Source organism: Lycorma delicatula, chromosome 3 (genome assembly GCF_047948215.1).
Source record: "Lycorma delicatula isolate Av1 chromosome 3, ASM4794821v1, whole genome shotgun sequence".
NCBI lineage: Eukaryota > Metazoa > Arthropoda > Insecta > Hemiptera > Fulgoridae > Lycorma > Lycorma delicatula.
This window is the reverse complement of record NC_134457.1, coordinates 119,942,051-119,961,950: the sequence shown is the minus strand read 5'-3', so window position 1 is coordinate 119,961,950 and position 19,900 is coordinate 119,942,051. Positions and strand designations below refer to the sequence as shown.

At 30.8% G+C, this 19,900-nt stretch overlaps 1 protein-coding gene across 2 annotated transcripts in view; it reads left to right on the top strand.

The window, feature by feature from the left end:
* The first annotated feature begins 942 nt into the window (after positions 1-942).
* Positions 943-19,900, top strand: part of LOC142321940 (ras-related and estrogen-regulated growth inhibitor-like) — a 167,338-nt gene continuing 148,380 nt past the window's right edge. Inside the window, exons 1-2 of one of the 2 annotated variants that reach the window (XM_075360470.1) lie at positions 943-1,219; positions 19,662-19,744. In XM_075360470.1, coding sequence (XP_075216585.1) covers positions 19,684-19,744 — 61 coding nt within the window. In that variant the 5' untranslated portion in view covers positions 943-1,219; positions 19,662-19,683. Of the gene's footprint in view, positions 1,220-1,245; positions 1,404-19,661; positions 19,745-19,900 lie in introns of those variants that run through there. The other variant, XM_075360471.1, reaches the window with a different exon arrangement.

The window sequence follows — 19,900 nt, the reverse complement described above, 5'->3', positions numbered from 1 at the left end:
TACAGTACGCCATTTTGTAACTAAATCGTGTAAGCTACTCTTCGCTGGGATACAGGAATTCGGAAATTTTTTTACGAATATTTGACGTGATTATTTAAACGATCTAAAACGAATATAGGCCTCAGCTAAAGCTATCCTCTCCTGGATTGAATAAGGAATTTTACACAAATATAGTTGCACTTCAGAATTTCCAACACTTTTGTATATAAATTTTTTCTTGTCTAATTTCCAAAAAGTTGACTTTCTACACTCCACCGATTGAAAAAAGGTTTAATGGTGATTACCTCTCAGAAAATTTATTTAAAATAAAATTCAATATGTAAAACCTAAAGAGAGTAAACTTTACACATCTTTCGTTTCTTGAAGGAAGGAATTTTTAGTTTTTTAAAAAGCCGAAAAGAAAATATTTGTTGCTAAAAAAAAGAAGAAATTTATTGCCAACAACAATCAAGAGATAACAATTGAAATGATTAAATAGAAACAACCCTTTAGTAAACTTTTTTTGGAAATTTTACCCGGAATTTCTCCTTCCTAATTTACTAAAATGACATCATACAAATATGTATTAAAACTCATTCGAAATTGTGCGTAAATACCTAAGTGTCAAATATATTTATTTTCTCTTTTTTGTAAATATTAAGCTATACTTTCGTGACTTATCAGTTAATTAAAAATTATTATTTCAGTTATTTGTACAGTCTACAAAAATGCAAATTTATTTCATCTAAATACAAAAAAAAGTTCATTGATAACAATTCTCTTTCAGTCGTGCCAATCTGTTGTAAAATAATTATTCGGTCTCTATTGTTCATAAATACAGAACTGATCTGAATCTGACGTATAAGATTGGCACCACTGTTCTAAGGTGTGAGTTGCTGGCACTGCATCTGAACTAATGCTTCCCAAGAAAGTTGCTTTAGTCTGTCGACGTCTGTTGTTGCATTAAGTTAATGGGTTACAACCTACTATTACTAATTTTTTTTCGTTAATTTACGTTCGGCAAAACTGATCGTACCCATCCATTTTTTTAAATATTTATTCTATTGACTCAATACTTCTAATTGTGATTTAACTCCATTCTATGATTAAACTTTGACTTAAAAATTATGAGTGACGTTAAAAAAATAATAATTTTTTAGTGTTGTGCGTGTTTGTAACAATGTTGGTTAGTAACTTAAGTTACATGTGTTATTAAAAATAATAATTTTCTTCGTCTCCTGTAAGTTATATTTTAATAGCCATTATTTATGTTGCATTCTATATTTTAACGGTAAATATTCGATTAAAAATTGTCGGTAGTTATAGTGTCATGTTTGTAGTAACTTGTTTACTTTAGAATCACGTGGTTTTTTTTAACGAATTAGCTTTATTTTAAATCCAAACTAACTGACCAAACTTTTTGGGTAAGTAAAATATTGCAATAACTTTTTTAAATAAGAATGTTTTGGAGGTTCTCATAAGAAATTTATTCTCTATGCCTAGAACTCGAGTAATACAAGAATAATAACTTATCCTTATTAACTAATCGTACTCTAACCAATGTTTTTTAATTTTTTTTACGGATACACTGTATAATTCATAGATTTAAAAAATTAAAAAAAAAAAAAAAAATCGCTTGGCTTTTTCTCCATGGAGAAAAAGCCAAGCGATTTGATACGATTTCCGTACAATGCTAAAAAACACATTTTAACAAACGATGAGCCTTTAATTGTGGAAATTACATGACAAATAGAGTACAAACATATATTCCTCGGCTATTTTTGCACACAGGCATATAATGGAAGGTATTTTCGTTGTACAACTTTGTTTCAAGTTATTTTAAATTGTACCTTGTACAAATAAACATAATAACAAAAATCTTTATTTGTAGCAAAAGTGTAATACGAACGAAAAGGCTTATACGCAGCATTTCAACTAATTAATGTTGAATTGAATTAAGAATTTTTTTTTTGTTTAAAATTTTAATCGTAACAAATTTGTCAGTCCGACAGATTGATTTCAATAACATTCCGACTGTGTATTGTTATCTAAAGCTGTTTTCTCGAGATTTAGTGTTTTCCATCTTTTGTTTACGAATTAATCAGCTTTTATTTGCTGTTTGGTTTGATATTTGTTCATACATGACAAACTAATCCATCGGTCTCTTCCAAATTGCAATATTCACGAGTATGGATCAAATTTAACTGTATTGGATTGGAAAAGAGACTACAGTAGTAAACTATAGTTAAATTAAAGGCGCTTAAATATATTTGAATATTTAAATTCGTAATATATCAATTTTCTAGGATGTATTATCAATTTGTTGAAAAAATAAACAAGAATGGTTGCACACATTGACTTGTAATCAATAAATGTCACTGTCTATCAAGCCGCAATAATTTTTTTGTGTAAGATATCGTTTGAGTGATGTTTCCAAATATTTCACCCCGTTTACGGTGTTTAAAGAGAAGGTATAAGATAACGAATTGTAGAAGCACAGAAATAACAGGACAAAGGAAAACCTTAGAAGCTAAAAATACGAAAATTTTTAGCTTTGTGATTTTGTTTATAAGTACCAGAGAAAGGAGAATTGATGATGAATGTAGATTATTTTACGACAAAATAATATTTTAATGAAATCCATTTAACGAATCTTCAATTTTTTTTTAGAATTTGGGAGACATTTTTTGTCAAAGAAATGAAGGAAGACTAATTCGGGGGCAAAGAAACATTCATATTTCGAACAATGGAGCATTAAAAGATAAATAAATAAAAATAAAAAAAAAAGTTGATTTAGGACATTGCCAACCTTTCCCGGCATTTGTAATGAGTTAAAAATTTCATCAGTGATGATAATTACCCTCATAAACTTACCATGCTGCTCTTATCCTTAAGATCTTATTTATTAACTTATTCATTTTCTAGTTAAAGAAACACGATACAAGGAACTAATTTTGTTTCTTAAAGCAGGAAATGTTAAAAAAAGTTATCCGAACTTGAATTTTCTACGGTTCTATGTCCGGTATTATAAAATATTAATGACAATATTTTGAGTTATTTGAAAAAAAGTTTCTTTTACAAAAATGACTCCCTAGCGTAATAATAAAAGCTAAAAATTGTTCTCGTTCTGAGAAAATTTAAATAAATTTCTTAAGTAAATTGGTTGAAACAGTTAAAAAATTAATTAATTTTTAAATAAATTTTTTGAATGTTGAAATGCTTTTTTAAAAATATTAAACCTATTTCAATGATTTTATTATATCTCTTTTGTAAGCTAAAAAATAAACACAAGTGAAATTCTCATGAAGTTTAATCTCCTTTGAGATGAACCATTTTCACAATATATTCTCATTTGCTTATCCAGTTTTTTTTCTGTGTTTTAGAAGAATGAATCCGAATACACAAACTGCTATAAAAGCTTCTTGGTACAATTTTACTGCGATGCAAAGCTAAACAAATACCAAAATATATGTATACATACATAATTCTAACCTTCGTGACAAGGTAATTCTCAGTCTTTCATCCGGCAGGCATCGCGTTCGAATCCAGATAAGGGTTGACTTTTTTTGTGCGCTATAAAATTAATTAATTAATCTAAGACTTCACATACACTGTATTTTTTTCCTGTTTAGCCTCCGAGAATCACCGTCAGGTATTATTTTAAAGGATGAGTGAGGATAATAAGTGTAAATGAAGCGTAGTTTTGTACAGTCTCAGGTCGACCGTTTCTGAGATGTGTGGTTAATTAAAATCCAACTACCAAAGAAAACCGGAATCCACGATCTAGCATTCAAATCCGTATAAAAGTAACTGCCTATTAGGATTTGAACGTTGGATCTCTCGACTTCGAAATCAGCTGATTTGCGAAGACGCGTTCATCACTAGGCCAACCCGGTGGGTTTCACATACACTGTATTAGTCGCGCGTTATCTTTTCCATGAATTTGAAGCTACTCTGTACAATTTTATTTTATTACTGTATTTTTCCTTTAAAAAAGGAAAACGAAAGAGAATTGCGTATTATAGTTTTATTCAGCTTTTTACCCTGAGGCTCGTGTAAAAGAATTCTAAGACATTTCTTATTAACAGTCAATATATATATATATATTATTTTCACTAAATTTTAACATTTTTTCATGTCCAAAACGTTTCCAATTCCTGTTCATTTCCAAGAAATGGTTATTTTCAGTCAGGAATCGTTATAAATAAAATGATTGATGGTTTAAAAAACTGGGTAAGATTAAAATAACGATAAAAACCACTACTATATCGCAGAAAAATGACATTTGTAAATAAAAATGTTGTTAAATATTTCGTGTCAGTGCGGGAGGATGTTAAGCCTCAAGCTCATCGAAAAATATGGCACGACTAGGATAAAATGACTTGATTTGGAGAGGTTATCACGATATGTTCGTGTTTCCTAATTTATGTAACATTAGGTAAATAATAGTAAATCTCCTCTGTTAACATCCTTTAAATGTTTGTAAGAAACATTAAGCTTGTTATCCTTTCTTAACGTATTATAATTTAATACATCTCTTTTTCAGTTTTCTGTGTAGGTAAGAAAACGATATTACTTTATCAATAATTGATTAATAAGAATAAAATCATAATTTAGTCTTCATCAATAACATTGTTAAATTTATTGTGCGGTTCTATTCTAAAGTATTCATTTACTGTTTTAATTTTCTAAGTAGAACAGAAAGTTACTGTGTTTAGTTATAAATTAAGTAGTAGTTTAACAATGAATTTCTTACTACTGTACGCCAGCGTGAAACTTGGCAATTATGAAATAGCTATGGTTAAGCGGTAATCGGGGTTCAATATTTGTGCCTTGGCAATAACATCATACGTGTCATAATTCCAGCAAAGCTGATTTAAGCATCTTGTTTTTTATTTTAATGAGATTATACGTTACTTTACTAGAAATAAATTTATGTCATTATAGATAATATTATTAATAACTATATTTACTGTTACTGTGAATTAATCAAACAGAATAAAATTTATATCGTATTTTTAATGCTATTAAATAACTGCCGATTATTTATTTAACTTCAAGTACGTAACTATACTGTATTCAGTTAGCTTATAGAGTGAAGAATAAACAAACGTTGCCTTCGTGTGAGTGAATTGGTATGATTCTGCTGAGTCATATCCCTTGCGTCAGTGCCAATTCACAACGCGGCCATATCTATACAGAGCGTTTCATAATGTTCTTAGGAGTCACAAAAATTCAGTACAAAAAAGTATTTTACTTACCTAAATGAAAGTTGCACGAGGTGATGCAGGGACTCAAACAGTTTTTGGTAAAATCTATAAATGTTCAATATGTGTGCTCCTCTGGTGACACGGCACACATCAACACGAAAGTCTAGCTCTTGCCAAAGTGGTTCTAACATGTCATTTTCGATGCAGTTGAATGCATTGATTATGCGATCCTTTAGCTCAGCGATATCGTGCGGTATTGGTGGGATAAACACCTTATCTTTCACGTAACCCCAGAGAAAGAAATCACATGGCGTGAGGTCTGGTGATCTTGGTGACCACAGCATAATGTGTTGGTCTTCTTCAGACGCACGTCCTATCCAGCGCCGAGGTAATGCTGTGTTAAGGTACTGTCGAATATCTTTATGAAAGTGTGCAGGACAACCATCTTGCTGGAAAATGAAGTCGTTGAGTAGCTGAGGCATAAGCCATAATTGTCCGGGTGAGCCACTGGATAACCAGTGGCAAAATCGTGAATCGAATACCTCCCTATCATTTTGTGCTCAACCCGATTGAGTTAATTTGGGGAAGATCAAAATTTACGTATCGTCAGAAAATACTGCTTTTAAAAAATATGATGCTAAAAATTTATTCTTAAAAGCCACCGATAAAACAGGCCAGCAGGAATGGAAAACTGTATAAAACATGTAATGGATACTATTGAACCAAATTATTGGGAATTGGATAATATAGAAAACAAAACTGAGCCTCCCGTTGTATCTCTTAATACTGACAGCACTACGGATTTGTCGCAATCAGATGAAAAAAACTGAATTGAATTTATGTTTTTTATTATAATAGAAATTTAATCTAAAATATTAGTGAAATTTTATTGTTTGTGGACGATTTACAATTTCATAACTCTTAAAACACTCAAATAAAATGTCTTGAATTATTTAAGTTTAAAATATATATATATATAATAATTAAAAATATAATAGCACTTGGCTACTGAATATTAACGTCGCGTAGTTTCTTTAATGCATCAGGATTTACAGGAGATGAATCGGCCGCTTGAACACTCGTACCCTCAGTTTGTTTACTTGATCTCTATAAGCTAACTGAATAAGGTGTATTGCATTCGGTATTATTTTAAACACAAGTATGGAACAGAACATAAAGTAAAGTAATGAATAGTACAGTATCAGAAATATGAGTGAATCTTAATTAGTTATTTTAAGTTGTACAGTAAAAACAGTCAGTTCTTATTACAGTTTATACGGTTAATTTTGTTCGTTATTGTAATGGTTATTTAATAACGACGATATCTTTATGTCAATATTTGAATTTATTTAGTGATTTAATTTTAATTTCGAGTTAGAAATTCAGTGGGCCTACTACTATTTTATTTTGCATTATAATACCGTTTATTTTTTATAGTTTTTAATTTTCTTTAATTCTCTTTTAATAAATCTAAAATTGATTGTATTTTTTATGTAATAGATATATAACATACTTCATTATAATTTGTTATTCAAGGTTGAATAATATTTTTCAGTATAGATCCTAGTATATAAATTAGTGTTTTTTTTTTTTTTTTTTTTTGCTTTTTCTATTGATGAATTAATTCGCCATAAAGAAGCTTGTATGAAGTAGTTGTATGAAGCACCATAAAGTAGTTATATGAAGGCAGAATTTGTAGCGTATGAAAAATGTCACTTCTGACTGGGATTCGAACCCGGGACCTCCAGATGAAAGGCCCAGACGCTACTACTTTATTACGAAGATCGGTTTTAGTAATTTAGATTAAATTATATATTATTATGAAGTCATGTAATATTAGTAAAATATATGTATAAGCACAAGCCAATCGGTCACACTTAGAAAGATGAAAATATTTTCTACGGCGAAAAGTACGTACGTGCGAAGTGCACGTTGACTGTCATGTTTTCCGCCAATCGTTAAGTGTTTTTACTTTTTATTTTTAATTTATATGCATTTTTTCAGTGGAATGATTGAAATATTTTCAAGGATAAGGTAAAAAAAAAATTAAGCGGACAAGTCCACGCATCAATTAATATTTACAAAACTAATCAGGAATAATTAAAAAAAAATTAAACATTGTTAATTCTTATGATTAAAGCGCTTGAACATGCCGCTGTAGCATCAAGCATACTGTCAGGGTTATAGCCGATAATAAGAAAAAGAAATCATAACGTTCCCTTTAAGCATTAAAACTGGGAATTTTAAAAATATTATGTGAAAATAAATTTCTTCAAATATAGAACTTCCACTCTGGATTAGATTTTGTGATCGTATAACAATAGTTGAAGAGATGACTTGTTTCTTGTATAACTTACTTTGGATAAACCGACGGCAATACAAGGGATTGTTTATTTCTTGTATTGCTGACGGTATTGCCCTTGTATTACAACGGTACTGATTTAATCAACTCAGTAGAGTTAATCTGTAATTGAGAAACTTACAGAAAAAAAAACGAGTAATGGGATTATACTTAATCTTAAATTGCTTGTTATACAAAAATTACTACGTAAGTATTCTAAACAAGTCGTTTAAAAACTGAAGTCGTTTAAAAAGGAATTTATCTTATTACTAGATTTAGAATTTACTAGATTACTAGAATTTATCTTATTACCTTTCTATTTCCAAAAATTCATGAAATGGTGTTAGCCTAATTGATTTATGAAAGTATTTTGAAACGTGAATACTACGTTTTCTTTGTTTATGAGATATATTATGTAAAAAAAAGTAATAATAAATGAATTAGTCTTAGAATATCAATTAAAAATGGACAGACGAGTAAAGCTATGCGTATCTCATTGTTAAATCCGTTTAATAAAAAGATGTGGTGAAGTTTTAATCTCAAGTAGTAAACAGTAATGTGTAGGGGGATACACTAATTCTTAGTAAAATTTATCCGTACTCAACCGTTAGAAATATGACAGAACTGTAATCGAAACTTGCAGCTTATTGTGAGATGGTTACAGGGTAATCTCAAAATAAAAATAAAATAATTTCAAAAGGAGGAATTCTTTTTCTTTTTTTTGTTTCATCCTAAAACCAGAATCGACTGTTCTACTTCGGTTTATTTATGGCTCTTTCTGTCTAAAATATTGAAATAAATTACGACCTTTCTTTTCAAGAAGTCAATTAGGTATAAAGTTGTAGATGTGATTTTACTTAAAAAGTTGGCTGTTTTGTACGAACAAAACTGAATCACGTTTATTAAAGCACTTTATTATATTAATATATATACTATTTTATTTGTTTAATGTATGAATATTTTATTAAATTTAAAATCTCAGTTGCGGAAATAATAAATGCAAAAATTTAAGATATTAATACAAGGTATAATAAATAGTTATTTTGTTTGTCTTTTTGTAGGTGTTCTTGTTTTATTTTTCTTTAGTCAGGTATTTTGCAGATCACTTGTTTATTTATTTTATATATCTGCGTATTTAAATTTTGCAATAAATAATGTTAAAGCAGCAAGAATAATTAAATTATAAATAAATAAAAATTACATAACCGAGGAAGTGTTATACTTCAATCTATTATATAAACGAAGTTAATATACATGTCTCTTACTCTTACTACAGGAAAAAGCGGACGTGTTATCTTCACGACGGAAATATTATTGCTCCAGTTTAATTATTAATATGTTTTAATTAATAAAGAAAAAAAGAAAAGAAAACTTATTTCACGGTAATGTAAAACGTATACTCCGCATTCTAAAAGTTGTCTCTCAAAAAACATAAAAACTTGCTTTTCCAAATCATAATTTCATTAACCCAATTTTGTTTTATAAATCCGCTTGCTTCACTTTTTTCGTTGTTAATGAGGTTTAGATTAAAATTAAGAGTTAAATAAATTACCTAGTGAAACTTATCGGTAATTATAAAAGCTTTTTTTGTATTATGTGGAATAATTAACTTAGATAATAAGTGTAAATAAAATGTTATCGAAAACCTAAGCGAAATTTGGAAAAAATTGTCGGAAATATAAGCCTATCGTAATGGCGGGGTGATAGCGTTTCAGCCTTTCATCCGAAGGTCGAATTCCGGCGGACATGGCATTTTTAATTAGCTAAAGGTTTCCATCTTCATATTCGCATTTACAAGCTTTTTTGTAAGCTTCTATGGTGAATTAATTCATCAGTCAAAAAAAAAAGAATGTAGCAGTAGTTAGATAGATTGTATACAAAAATCAGTATCAATATTGGAACTAAAAAAATTATTTAAAAGTAGCCGTACGCCCGGCTTCGACTCCGTATAAGTCTTCTAGTCTTCTAATAAAACGATCACAACCTCCGTAAGAAACGAAACCATCCTCAATAAGAAGCGAACCATCTTCCAATAAAACGATCACATCTTTCTAATAAAATTAAGTTGAAATTTATCAAGGACAATAGTAACCCTTTTCAGCAACTTTTATATCGGTTGTTATTATCCAATAAGCAATTCATTGGATATATTTTGAAATTTAGTGCTTCCTTTGTACTGCTATCTGCTACTTGAATTAAAAATAAATATCTACCATTGCATTGCGAATTAAAAATCAAAACAAAGAAATTGGCATATTTTAATTTATAGTTCCATTACGGTATGAATTTTATAAGCGAACTAATAATAAAGTAACAATAAAAAACACAATCTTAAATATTTCGAGAATTTTAATTTAAATTTAATTTGCCTATGAATCTAAACTACCGTAATGAAATCTAATATCCGTGACAATTTATCAACATTTTGTGTGCATGTTCTCACTCGTATTTGTGTGTGCATCCGCTCTCATGTTATTTGATCAGTTTTTTAAATTGTTTTCTACTTTACGTAAGTGTTCTATTTTTGTCTTCATTTAATGATTTTCCCACTCATTCCTAAATTTCGGCACTGCCAACTAGACATTTTTTTGTAAGATTTTGCCACAAAACTTTTTTCCTAATTTATGTTAAATTTCTTTCAGTTCAAACGTTATTCATACATATAATATCAGAACTTCTCTTGAAATACCAAATCTAAAAAGGCTCTTTCTGTTTTTCTAAATGTTCATCTTCTGGATTTGCAATCTATTTCGTAAAAACATTTTTAAAAATGATTTCAATTTTCAAATTTTCATTGGATAGAGACACAAAAACAACATATTTTGCCAGAAGGTATTTCTCATTGAATTTTGCAAAACACTTTTGACAGTTTTTCTTCATTTTAGCTCTGCACATCACGCGTACTTTAACTGATTAATAACAAAATTCTTTAAGCTTTTAATATAGTGTTTAGCTCATTGTTTTTTGTTCGGAATACATTAAAATGGTAATTGAAGATGTAAGATGTAAAAGGTATATTGCATTCAAAAGGTTAGAGCCGAATAGAATGGTATGTAGAAGTGAATGAAATCAGCCAAAGAACAACCAATAAAATATATGTTTAACTACTTTGGAATCTCATTTCATTGTTTTTGTTTTACCCAGTTTTTAATTTTAAACTGATTTGACTTTCCTATAAGTAAGTTTGCAACTTTCGGTTTTTTTACTACTTTTAGCTTCATAAACTTATGATTTTAAACGATTAGTAGACACAAAGACTGCAGGACAATTTCGAAAAAATGTCAATTCACGATCAAAAAATATGTCTTGTGGAATTTTACGTTAGTTTGTTAGGGAAAATTTGTTTAAATATCTAAATATAAAATTATTAAATATCCAAATTTAATCTTAAGCTTTACGTTAATTTAAAAAAAAAAATAGATGAAGGGAATTTAAGAAAAAAAATAAATTTTGAAATAACCTGTTTGGTTCTTTTAAATATATTGGAAGTATGGGATCAGTAGACGAAGGGAGATCGACCCACAGGTGATCCCAGACCTCTAGAAACGGCTGGACCGCAAGCACGGGGAATTGGGGAACGAGTTGACCCAGTTTCTTACCGGTTACGGATGCTTCAAAGCATATGAGGTCTGTTCAGAAAATAACCGAACATTTTTAATTACTCGCCAACAGAGATATTTAGTGACGTGCGGTTGGCAGCATTATGTTCCGTATAACTCCTTTGTAACAACCGCATTTTCTTAGATTGTTGATATCTCGTTTAGTTTTCGTTTTATTATTATTTGAGTGCAACGTGTTTAGGTGTTAATAGCGATTTTTGTAATGTACGGTTTTCAGGAGCAATGATACAACGTAAACTTTTGCGTGAAACTGGGTAAAACGTTTCAACGTTTGAAACAAAATTACAGAGATAATGCTCTGGATCGTACGCAATGTAACGAATGGTTTTTACGATTTAAAAGCGGTCGTTAGACGATTGAAGATGACCCTCGAGCAGGAAGGCCTTCGACTTCAACTGATGACACCCACGTTCAGAAAATCAACGATCTGGTGCGTGCAAATCGTCGATTGACTGTCAGAGAACTTGCGGAAGAAGTTAGCATCTCGACTGGATCATGCCGTGACATTTTGATTGAAAAATTGAACATGCATCGAGTTGCAGCAAAGTTTGTTCCTCGTTTGTTGACCGAACAACAGAATGAACATCGAGTGGACGTTTAACGGCAACTTCTTGAACAAGCCAATGACGATGAAACATTCATGCAAAGAATCATAACGGGAGGCGAAAGCTGGGTTTACGGCTACGACGTTGAGACAAATGTTAAATCATCGCAGTGGATCGGCAAAGGATCTCCACGCCCCAAGAAAGCACGTTAGTCTTGATCAGAAGTCAAAGTGATGCTCTCTGTTTGTTAGATTATAATAGAAGAATTGTGCATTTTTAATTCTTTCCTCAAGATGAAACAGTGAACCGTACGTACTGTCAAGGCGTTTTACAACGGTTACGTGAAAAAATCCGTAAAAAGAGACCAGTGTCCTTGCTCGCCAGACCTGGCTTCTTGCGATTTTTTCTTATTTCAAAAATTAAAATATCAGGGATGAAAGGATGCCGTTTTGAGACTATTGATGACATTAAAGCAAAATTGTCATGGACCTTAAAGGCTGTTTCAAATGAAGCTATCCAGGGCTGCTTCGCGAAGTTGAAACACCGCTGGGAAAAGTGTGTGAATAGGAGGGAGGAGTATTTTGAAGGAGACAAGGATCAATAATCTGTAAAATAAATAATAAATATTAAAAAAAATAAAGTTCGTTTATTTTCTGAACAGACTTCCTACCTGTACGTATGGGAGTTGAAACCTTTAGGGATGGGACTATTGCAGAGAGGAGGATATCGCAGAACACATGGTGTTCGTGTGCGATCGGTTCCTGCAGCACAGGGAAGCATGCTAGAGGGAATTAGGTGTGCTTTCCCCAGATGACATCATGAGGCCTTTGCTGCGGATCGAACGGACGTGGTACACGGTGTCCACGGTGATGAAAATTATCCGTACGATTTTGAAAGAATTGCAGGAGTGAATAATAACCTTTGATTCTTCCTTGTTCTGAGTCCATATTAAAATAGGTTCGGTTCCAAGGTGGAGATAAGAGAAAAAAAATACTCGTATATTGGGTATAGAATCCAATTAACTCAACGGCTTTTTTCTCTTCATAGGACCATCATAAATATATTTTCTCCAGTTTAAAATATTTAGCGGAATAATGTTGACTAAAGAATAAATTTCCCCATTTTTTAAAAAGTTTAATCTTTAAGTAGAAACGAAAATTTTGATCAACTTTAGTACAATTTGAAAGAAAGTTTCATATGATGTTAAAAGAAATTTATTTAATAAGTTTATAACAAAAAAGTCAATTTTAAAAAACTATCGAAATAATTGACGGCTTTGTATAACTGTCTATTATATAACGATAATTTTCTTATTTAAAGCTATACAAAATAACTTCCATCGGATTAGTTACGATTCTTTCAATCCACCGGCTTGGTCTAGTGGTGAACGCATCTTCTCAAATCAGCTGATTTGGAAGTCGAGAGTTCCAGTGTTCAAGTCCTAGTAAAGCCAGTTATTTTTACACGGATTTGAATACTAGATCGTGGATACCGGTGTTCTTTGGTGGTTGGGTTTCAATTACCCACACATCTCAGGAATGGTCGAACTGAGATTGTACAAGACTATACTTCATTTACACTCATACATATATCATCCTCGTTCATCCTCTGAAGTATTATCTGAAAGGAAAACGAAAGAAAGATACGATTCTTTCAGAAGTCGATAAAAAAAGTTAAAATGAAGATCTCGAGTTCAATTCCCGGTAAGGATCTGGATTATTACGGCAAGATAGAACTCTTTTTCGTGGTCTCCCTAACCATAAAAGCCAAACGCTAAAAAAGTAACAAATTAGCAATTAGAATGTCAGATAATCTTGTCTACTCAGGTGAATAACGATAAAAATTTGAATATCAAATTATAACAAAACAGAACCAAAAGAATTTTAAATTTAAAGTAACGAAGAAAATGTTTTGCAAACACTGTAAGACAGCGTTCTAGTTTGTCCATGTGATCCAGCGATATGACGTATCAAAAAAAAAGTAGTAATATTTAAAGACGGTTGGAATAGTTTCCGATCGTTGTTTCAGGGTGTAATAAATTAAGTGACAGAAAAAGGAACACAGTCCCGTTCGGTTTCTTTTTTTTAATATATTGGCCTACATAACAGGAAATTCTTGTATGGAGCTATTCACGACCAATTTTTCAATTTATAGAGTGCGACAGCCGCGGGTGATCGAGAGTGTGTTTAATTTTAAAGTTGTTGAAAGTTTATCTTAAGTTTCATGCATGTATTATATAGGAGTGACCCTGTACTATATAGAATGCATGTACGTATAGACATCAATAAAGTCTTCAATCTTCGTGAATCGAACTTCGTGTGCCGTACTTTATATATTAAAGTTCGAGTATAGTGTTATTCAGTAATTATTATAAATTATATAACGTGGGTTATTTTGTCACGTTACAGTGTCACGCTGTATTAATATATTCGTAATAAAAAAAATCGAAAATAAGTAATATTAATAAGTTATCAAGTGTTTGCTAAGGCCTTGAACTCTTTGACTTAAACATCCTCTTCAGAGTACTATAGAAAATTATGCTAAACCATATTAGTAAATAAATAATACACTGTTATGCTAATATGTTAATGTTTAGTTAACATCATTATTATCATACACACACAACACTATAAATATATTACCATTTACGTTTTACATTATTGTTGTTTGTTAACAATTATATTATTAATTATAATTGTTAATGTTATAATAATAAACTTCAGCCAACGGAAATGTCATTGCATGTAAAAATGATTTTTTAATAATTTTTTGTAGTCTTTATTGATATCATAATCTACATAAATATACAACCGTTTTTTATTTATTTATAAAAACATATTATTGATGTTAGAGCTAAATAGATAATGCGAAGATTTTCAGTGTGCCTTAAAAACATACAATAAATTTTATTTTTAACAATTAAAAGATAAATGTTTAAAAACTCACATAATAAAAAAATTATTAATTATAAATAGTTCGTAGAGTAATTCTATATTTTGTAAAATAAAGATAAAATTTGTTTTGGAATACGAGGGATATTTTGAATGTAACAACCGTTCACTAATCTCTTTTTGCTGAGGGGGGCATACTTGTGGAACTTTCAGCAAACCGGACGACCGATTTGTTGACATATTTGGCTGTAGGCTAACATTTACCGTTATTTCGTATGATTATTGATGTGTGTTCTGTAAAATTTCAAATTTAATGAGACTATTATTTAGAAAAGTACGTATGCTTTGTTATGTATGTAGTACTAGTAAAAAAAGGAAAAAGTATATTTTGATCGACGGTTATCATAAACGGTTAAACTCTTAAGATAGATGTAAAATTTTTTGCTTTAACAGGTGAGGAAAGTTTACAAATTTCCGGAATATATATTTACGTTCCGGTATTGGTCTATTCTTTGATTAAACTTTCCAAACTGCTCAACGTAAATTCTGCCAGAATGGCTAAAAAAGGTTCTATATTTAAGGTTCTGGTGGTATTAAATCTATATATATAAAAATGTTAAGTTCGTTTGTGTACGGCTTCAAAAACTCAAAATGTTCTGCACCGATTGTGCTCAAATTTTAGCACGATATATAACCCGCATCAAAGATTGTTTTCATCTATTTTTAAGAAATCTATTTATCTATTTTCAATTTGTACAGTTTTTTAATAAATAAGAGGCTAATAAATCAGATGGAAATGTAAACAAAGGAAAACCAATCAGATCAATGCAAGATGGCCGCTGTCAAACACAACGACCAATCACAAAGAGCCCGTATGGCCGTTGCCAATGTAAACAAAATCACAACTGATTAAGTAACAAATTTCTTTGAATTATATTTAACAGCTAAAACATCTGTATTTTATAAATAAAAAAAAACAAAAAGAAAAGCCACCAAGAAGGATGACTTACAGTAAATAAATTAAAACACCCAACTTTCTTATAGCCCAGATAGACTTAAGACTATGCAAACAAAAAAAGTCGAAATAACCAAATACATAGAAAATAACATCCCTACATAATGAACAAAAAATCCTTTATTAGGTTATTTTTTTACTATCGTTTTACCAAAAAACGATTGTTTGGTCATTTAGCGTTCTTTGCTATGTAAAAGCAAAGAACAAAATTCACAAATAGTAACACTGAAACCACACAACTAAGTATTCGCTTTTTTTTTGTTTTTTCTAACCTCCAAAACCACCGTTATGCATTGCTTCAGATGATGATATGAATGATTTATAGCGTATGAAAATGCCATGCCTGATCGGGATTCCAACTCGGAACCACCGGATTAAAATCCGAGACGTTACCACTCGCGCCACGGAGGCCTGCAAACATATTCGTTAGGAGCCGAATAAAAACACGACTTACCAATATGGCGTTGAGTGTCAAACCAATTTTATACGGACTATAATTACTTTTAATGCGCGAAACCCTTTGCAATAATTGAACATTAACTTAAACCTCTTCAAAAATTATTCCTTTTGAACTAAGCCACATTTTGATATCATTGTTTTTCTATAACACAGCTGGAATTCTTTTCGTTTAATGATAAAAAGCGTTGTCGAAGATAATATCCGAATTCTCTTCCAAAAGACATAATACACCGCTAAACTATTTATAAATAATTCAAATTTGTGTAATTTTTTTACGAATCGCGTTTTTATCAAAATCTCACCTTTTTCTCAATTGACCTGCGGTGTTTTGTTTTCTTTGGAGACCGTAATTCATTAGTAGATTCATACTCGAGAATCACGTTGTACACTGAAGCAGCACAACTTCTACTTACGTTAGCAGTTTATTAACATCTGAAATCAACACCTTTTGATTATTCTGTAATTTGTAAGCATTACTCTGCTTTTGTAAGCATTTAAAATGATGTGTTTTTTCGCACGACTTAAGGGCTTTTTTTCGCAGCCCACAAATCTTTATATATAAAAATGTTAAGTTCGTTTGTGTACGCTTCAAAAACTCAAAATGTTCTGCACCGATTTAGCTCAAATTTTAACACGATATATAACCCGCATCAAAGATTGTTTTTATCAATTTTTCGCATCAGACACATACCCGCGACCGCGAGAAAACAGTTTTTTTAACGGTCAGTTGTGTACCAGTGACCGTGCCATCTGCCGGAAGCGAGGGGAACACTCGCCATACTAGCTAACGACAACCGCAGTCACACGTGAAACAATACCTGTTTCCAATTACATTGTTTATTAACAAAAAAAAAAAAAACGTATCCACTTGCATCTGATTCAGATTATTATACAATCTGAATTAAATATTCACTTTAATCGAGGTACTTTTGTGTGATCGTGTCGTGATTGAGCTGCGCCTTTCACCAAGCTCTGAATTTATTAGAAAACGACCAACAGTGGAATATATGTATTAATGACGGTGCAACACTGCACATCCAAACCAAATTCGCGCATTATTCGCAATTATATTGACCGCTTGCTTCCCTTCATCTCCCCCAGAGTTATGGGAAAGATATCGATCGCATATGGCTGAGGATATTTTGCATAGAGTACGCCTAGAAAATACCAATATGACCATGGAATTTACAGAAGGCATTTACACGAAGCATTGATAAATATTGAAGACAAGTGCTTAGCTATTGCAAATAAAGTTCTTAGTCAATTGGGAATGCCAGCATCCACCCGAGCTGCGATTGCTTCATTTGATGTGGATTTACGCCGTGAACAGAGTTACAACATAGGTGATCTTCAGTCATATGTCCAATCAAACATTTCGAAATTAACGCGTGAACAGAAAGGCATTTATGATCGCATAATGCAAATGATAAATGACGGAGTTGGGGGACCTTCTTCTTGGATGCGCCAGGAGGAACTGGGAAAACATTCCTCATTAGATTGATTCTAGCAACGGTTCGATCAAAAAATGACAATTATCCTGTTGCGGAATATTAATCAGCCAAAACTCTGCAACGGCACGCGACTTGCAGTTAAGAAATTGATGAATAACGTAGTGGAAGCAACGATTTTAACGGGGCCTTTCAAAGGTGAAGATGTCCTTATTCCTCGAATACCCATAATCCCGACCGATACACCATTTTAATTTAAAAGATTGCAATTCCCAATTCGATTGGCATTTGCAATCACAATCAATAAAGCTCAAGGTCAATCTTTAGAATTGTGTGGTCTAGATTTAGATGCGGATTGCTTCTCACATGGGCAACTGTATGTTGCGTGTTCCCGAGTCGGCAAACCAGATAGCCTTTATATCTACGCAGACAGTGGAAAAACAAAAATATATTGTATATCCACAAATATAGCAAAATTAAACTTCTATGAAACGTATGCTTTGTTTTGTTTCTCAATTTTCATCCTTGCAACCACAATGTGCCACAGCGAAGCGTGGCGGGTAGAGCTAGTTTTAAATAAAATTAAAAAAGAGGAAGGGCCATTTTTAATTTTTAACTTTTTGTATAGTGTCGTAGAAAATTGTACTTTCGTACGGTGAAAGTACCTTAGTTATTTAAAATTACCAAGTTTGAAGTTGATTGGGTTTAAGGAAGGGAGATTTTTAAAATTAACAGTTTTTGTCTCGTATTCCAAAAACTCTTTGAACAAAAAAGTCGAAATTTGACACAAATATTTCGCCAAACTTTTTCGAAGTAAGTTTAAGTTGGTAAATAACGATTTATACTTGTTACCAATAAATGTTTGGAAGGGCTTATTAGGAAATTGTATGCATTCAATTTACTTTAACAAACGTGTTTTCATTTATACGATTAAAACTAATAGCAATTATTTTGATTTTAAAAAAATCAGCGTAAACATAATATATAAAAAATTATTTATAAATGCTTAAAACAAATGCTTTACTTCAATTTGTACAAAACCACGCCTATGAGGCCAATTTACACTTGTCATTAGAATTTAAAACCACGTTAAAAATCTTCTTTTTTTAAATATATAATTAAAGCTACAAATCCCGAAATTTTCATTCATTTATTGATTTTAACTATTCAAATTTTGGTATTTTTTAATAATTTCAGTAAAATTAAAGTATGTATTATTAAAACACTACATCACTTCTACTTCATTCCTACTATCTATGTACTGCAAACGCAAAAAGGTTTTTCATGTTACAACATGAAATTATAATGCCTGGAAGACCCTCAATCCAAATCAAATAAAGGGAATTAATGAAAATGAGTAAATTAGGCTTGTTTTATTATTTTTTAAAAACATACTTTAACTTACTACTCATCCATTATCACTAAAATTAAATTAATTATTATTTTAACTAGAGAAAAAATAATAAAATCACGTAAAAAATAAAAAAAATATCGAAACATAATTTACATGAACTCGCTTTACTGACCTACCGACTTGATATCGACATGTATGTGCCAGTAGACATCTTCGTTTTTTATACAAACCTGTAAACAGTTTTATTTATAATAAATGCCGTAATAGAATTTTACGATAAAATTGGGCCGAATACTTAAATATTTTAAGGAGTTACTCGAAAACCTACTCTAGTAAGGCAATAATTATGAGAAGCATTTATCATGCGAACAGCCTGAACGAGTTTTTTTTTACCTTTACTCTTTCAGTTAAATAAAAACTAATTTCAAAAGTTCTACCCAATCAGCTGTCAATAAATACTTACTCGAGGAGGCTGCTAATTACCTATTGTAATATTATTATCAAATAACGTGTATCTACATCTTTCCTGCTATTACAAAGAAGGTAAATACGTATTAATGTAGTTTGCTATTGTTTTCAAAAATTATATTCATAATTCCAGATTTGTTTTCTTTTGTTCTCTCTTTAGTAATAAAAATGTAGTGTCTATTCTGTATAACGTTATTTCCACACATATACACTTATAAACACGTGCATGTATATAAATTATTTATTTTACTTACGCATATATGCATTCAAGTATATTTTGTAAGTAATGTAATTAATACTGATGCTTATGGTTTTTCCTCCTTTTTTTCAGATAGTTTTCGAGATAATCAATTATGACTAACATTCCTCGTATAAGGGTTGTGGTGCTTGGATCTAGCCGAGTTGGAAAATCAGGTAAAAGCATTAGAAACTTTATAAATACTTAAAATTTATGAACGTTATACTTAAATACTGTCAGGTACATTTCAATAATAAATATATTAGAAATACGTATCAAATTAGTATAATATTTACAATTGAATTTAACATGTACAGTTTAATTTTATTGGT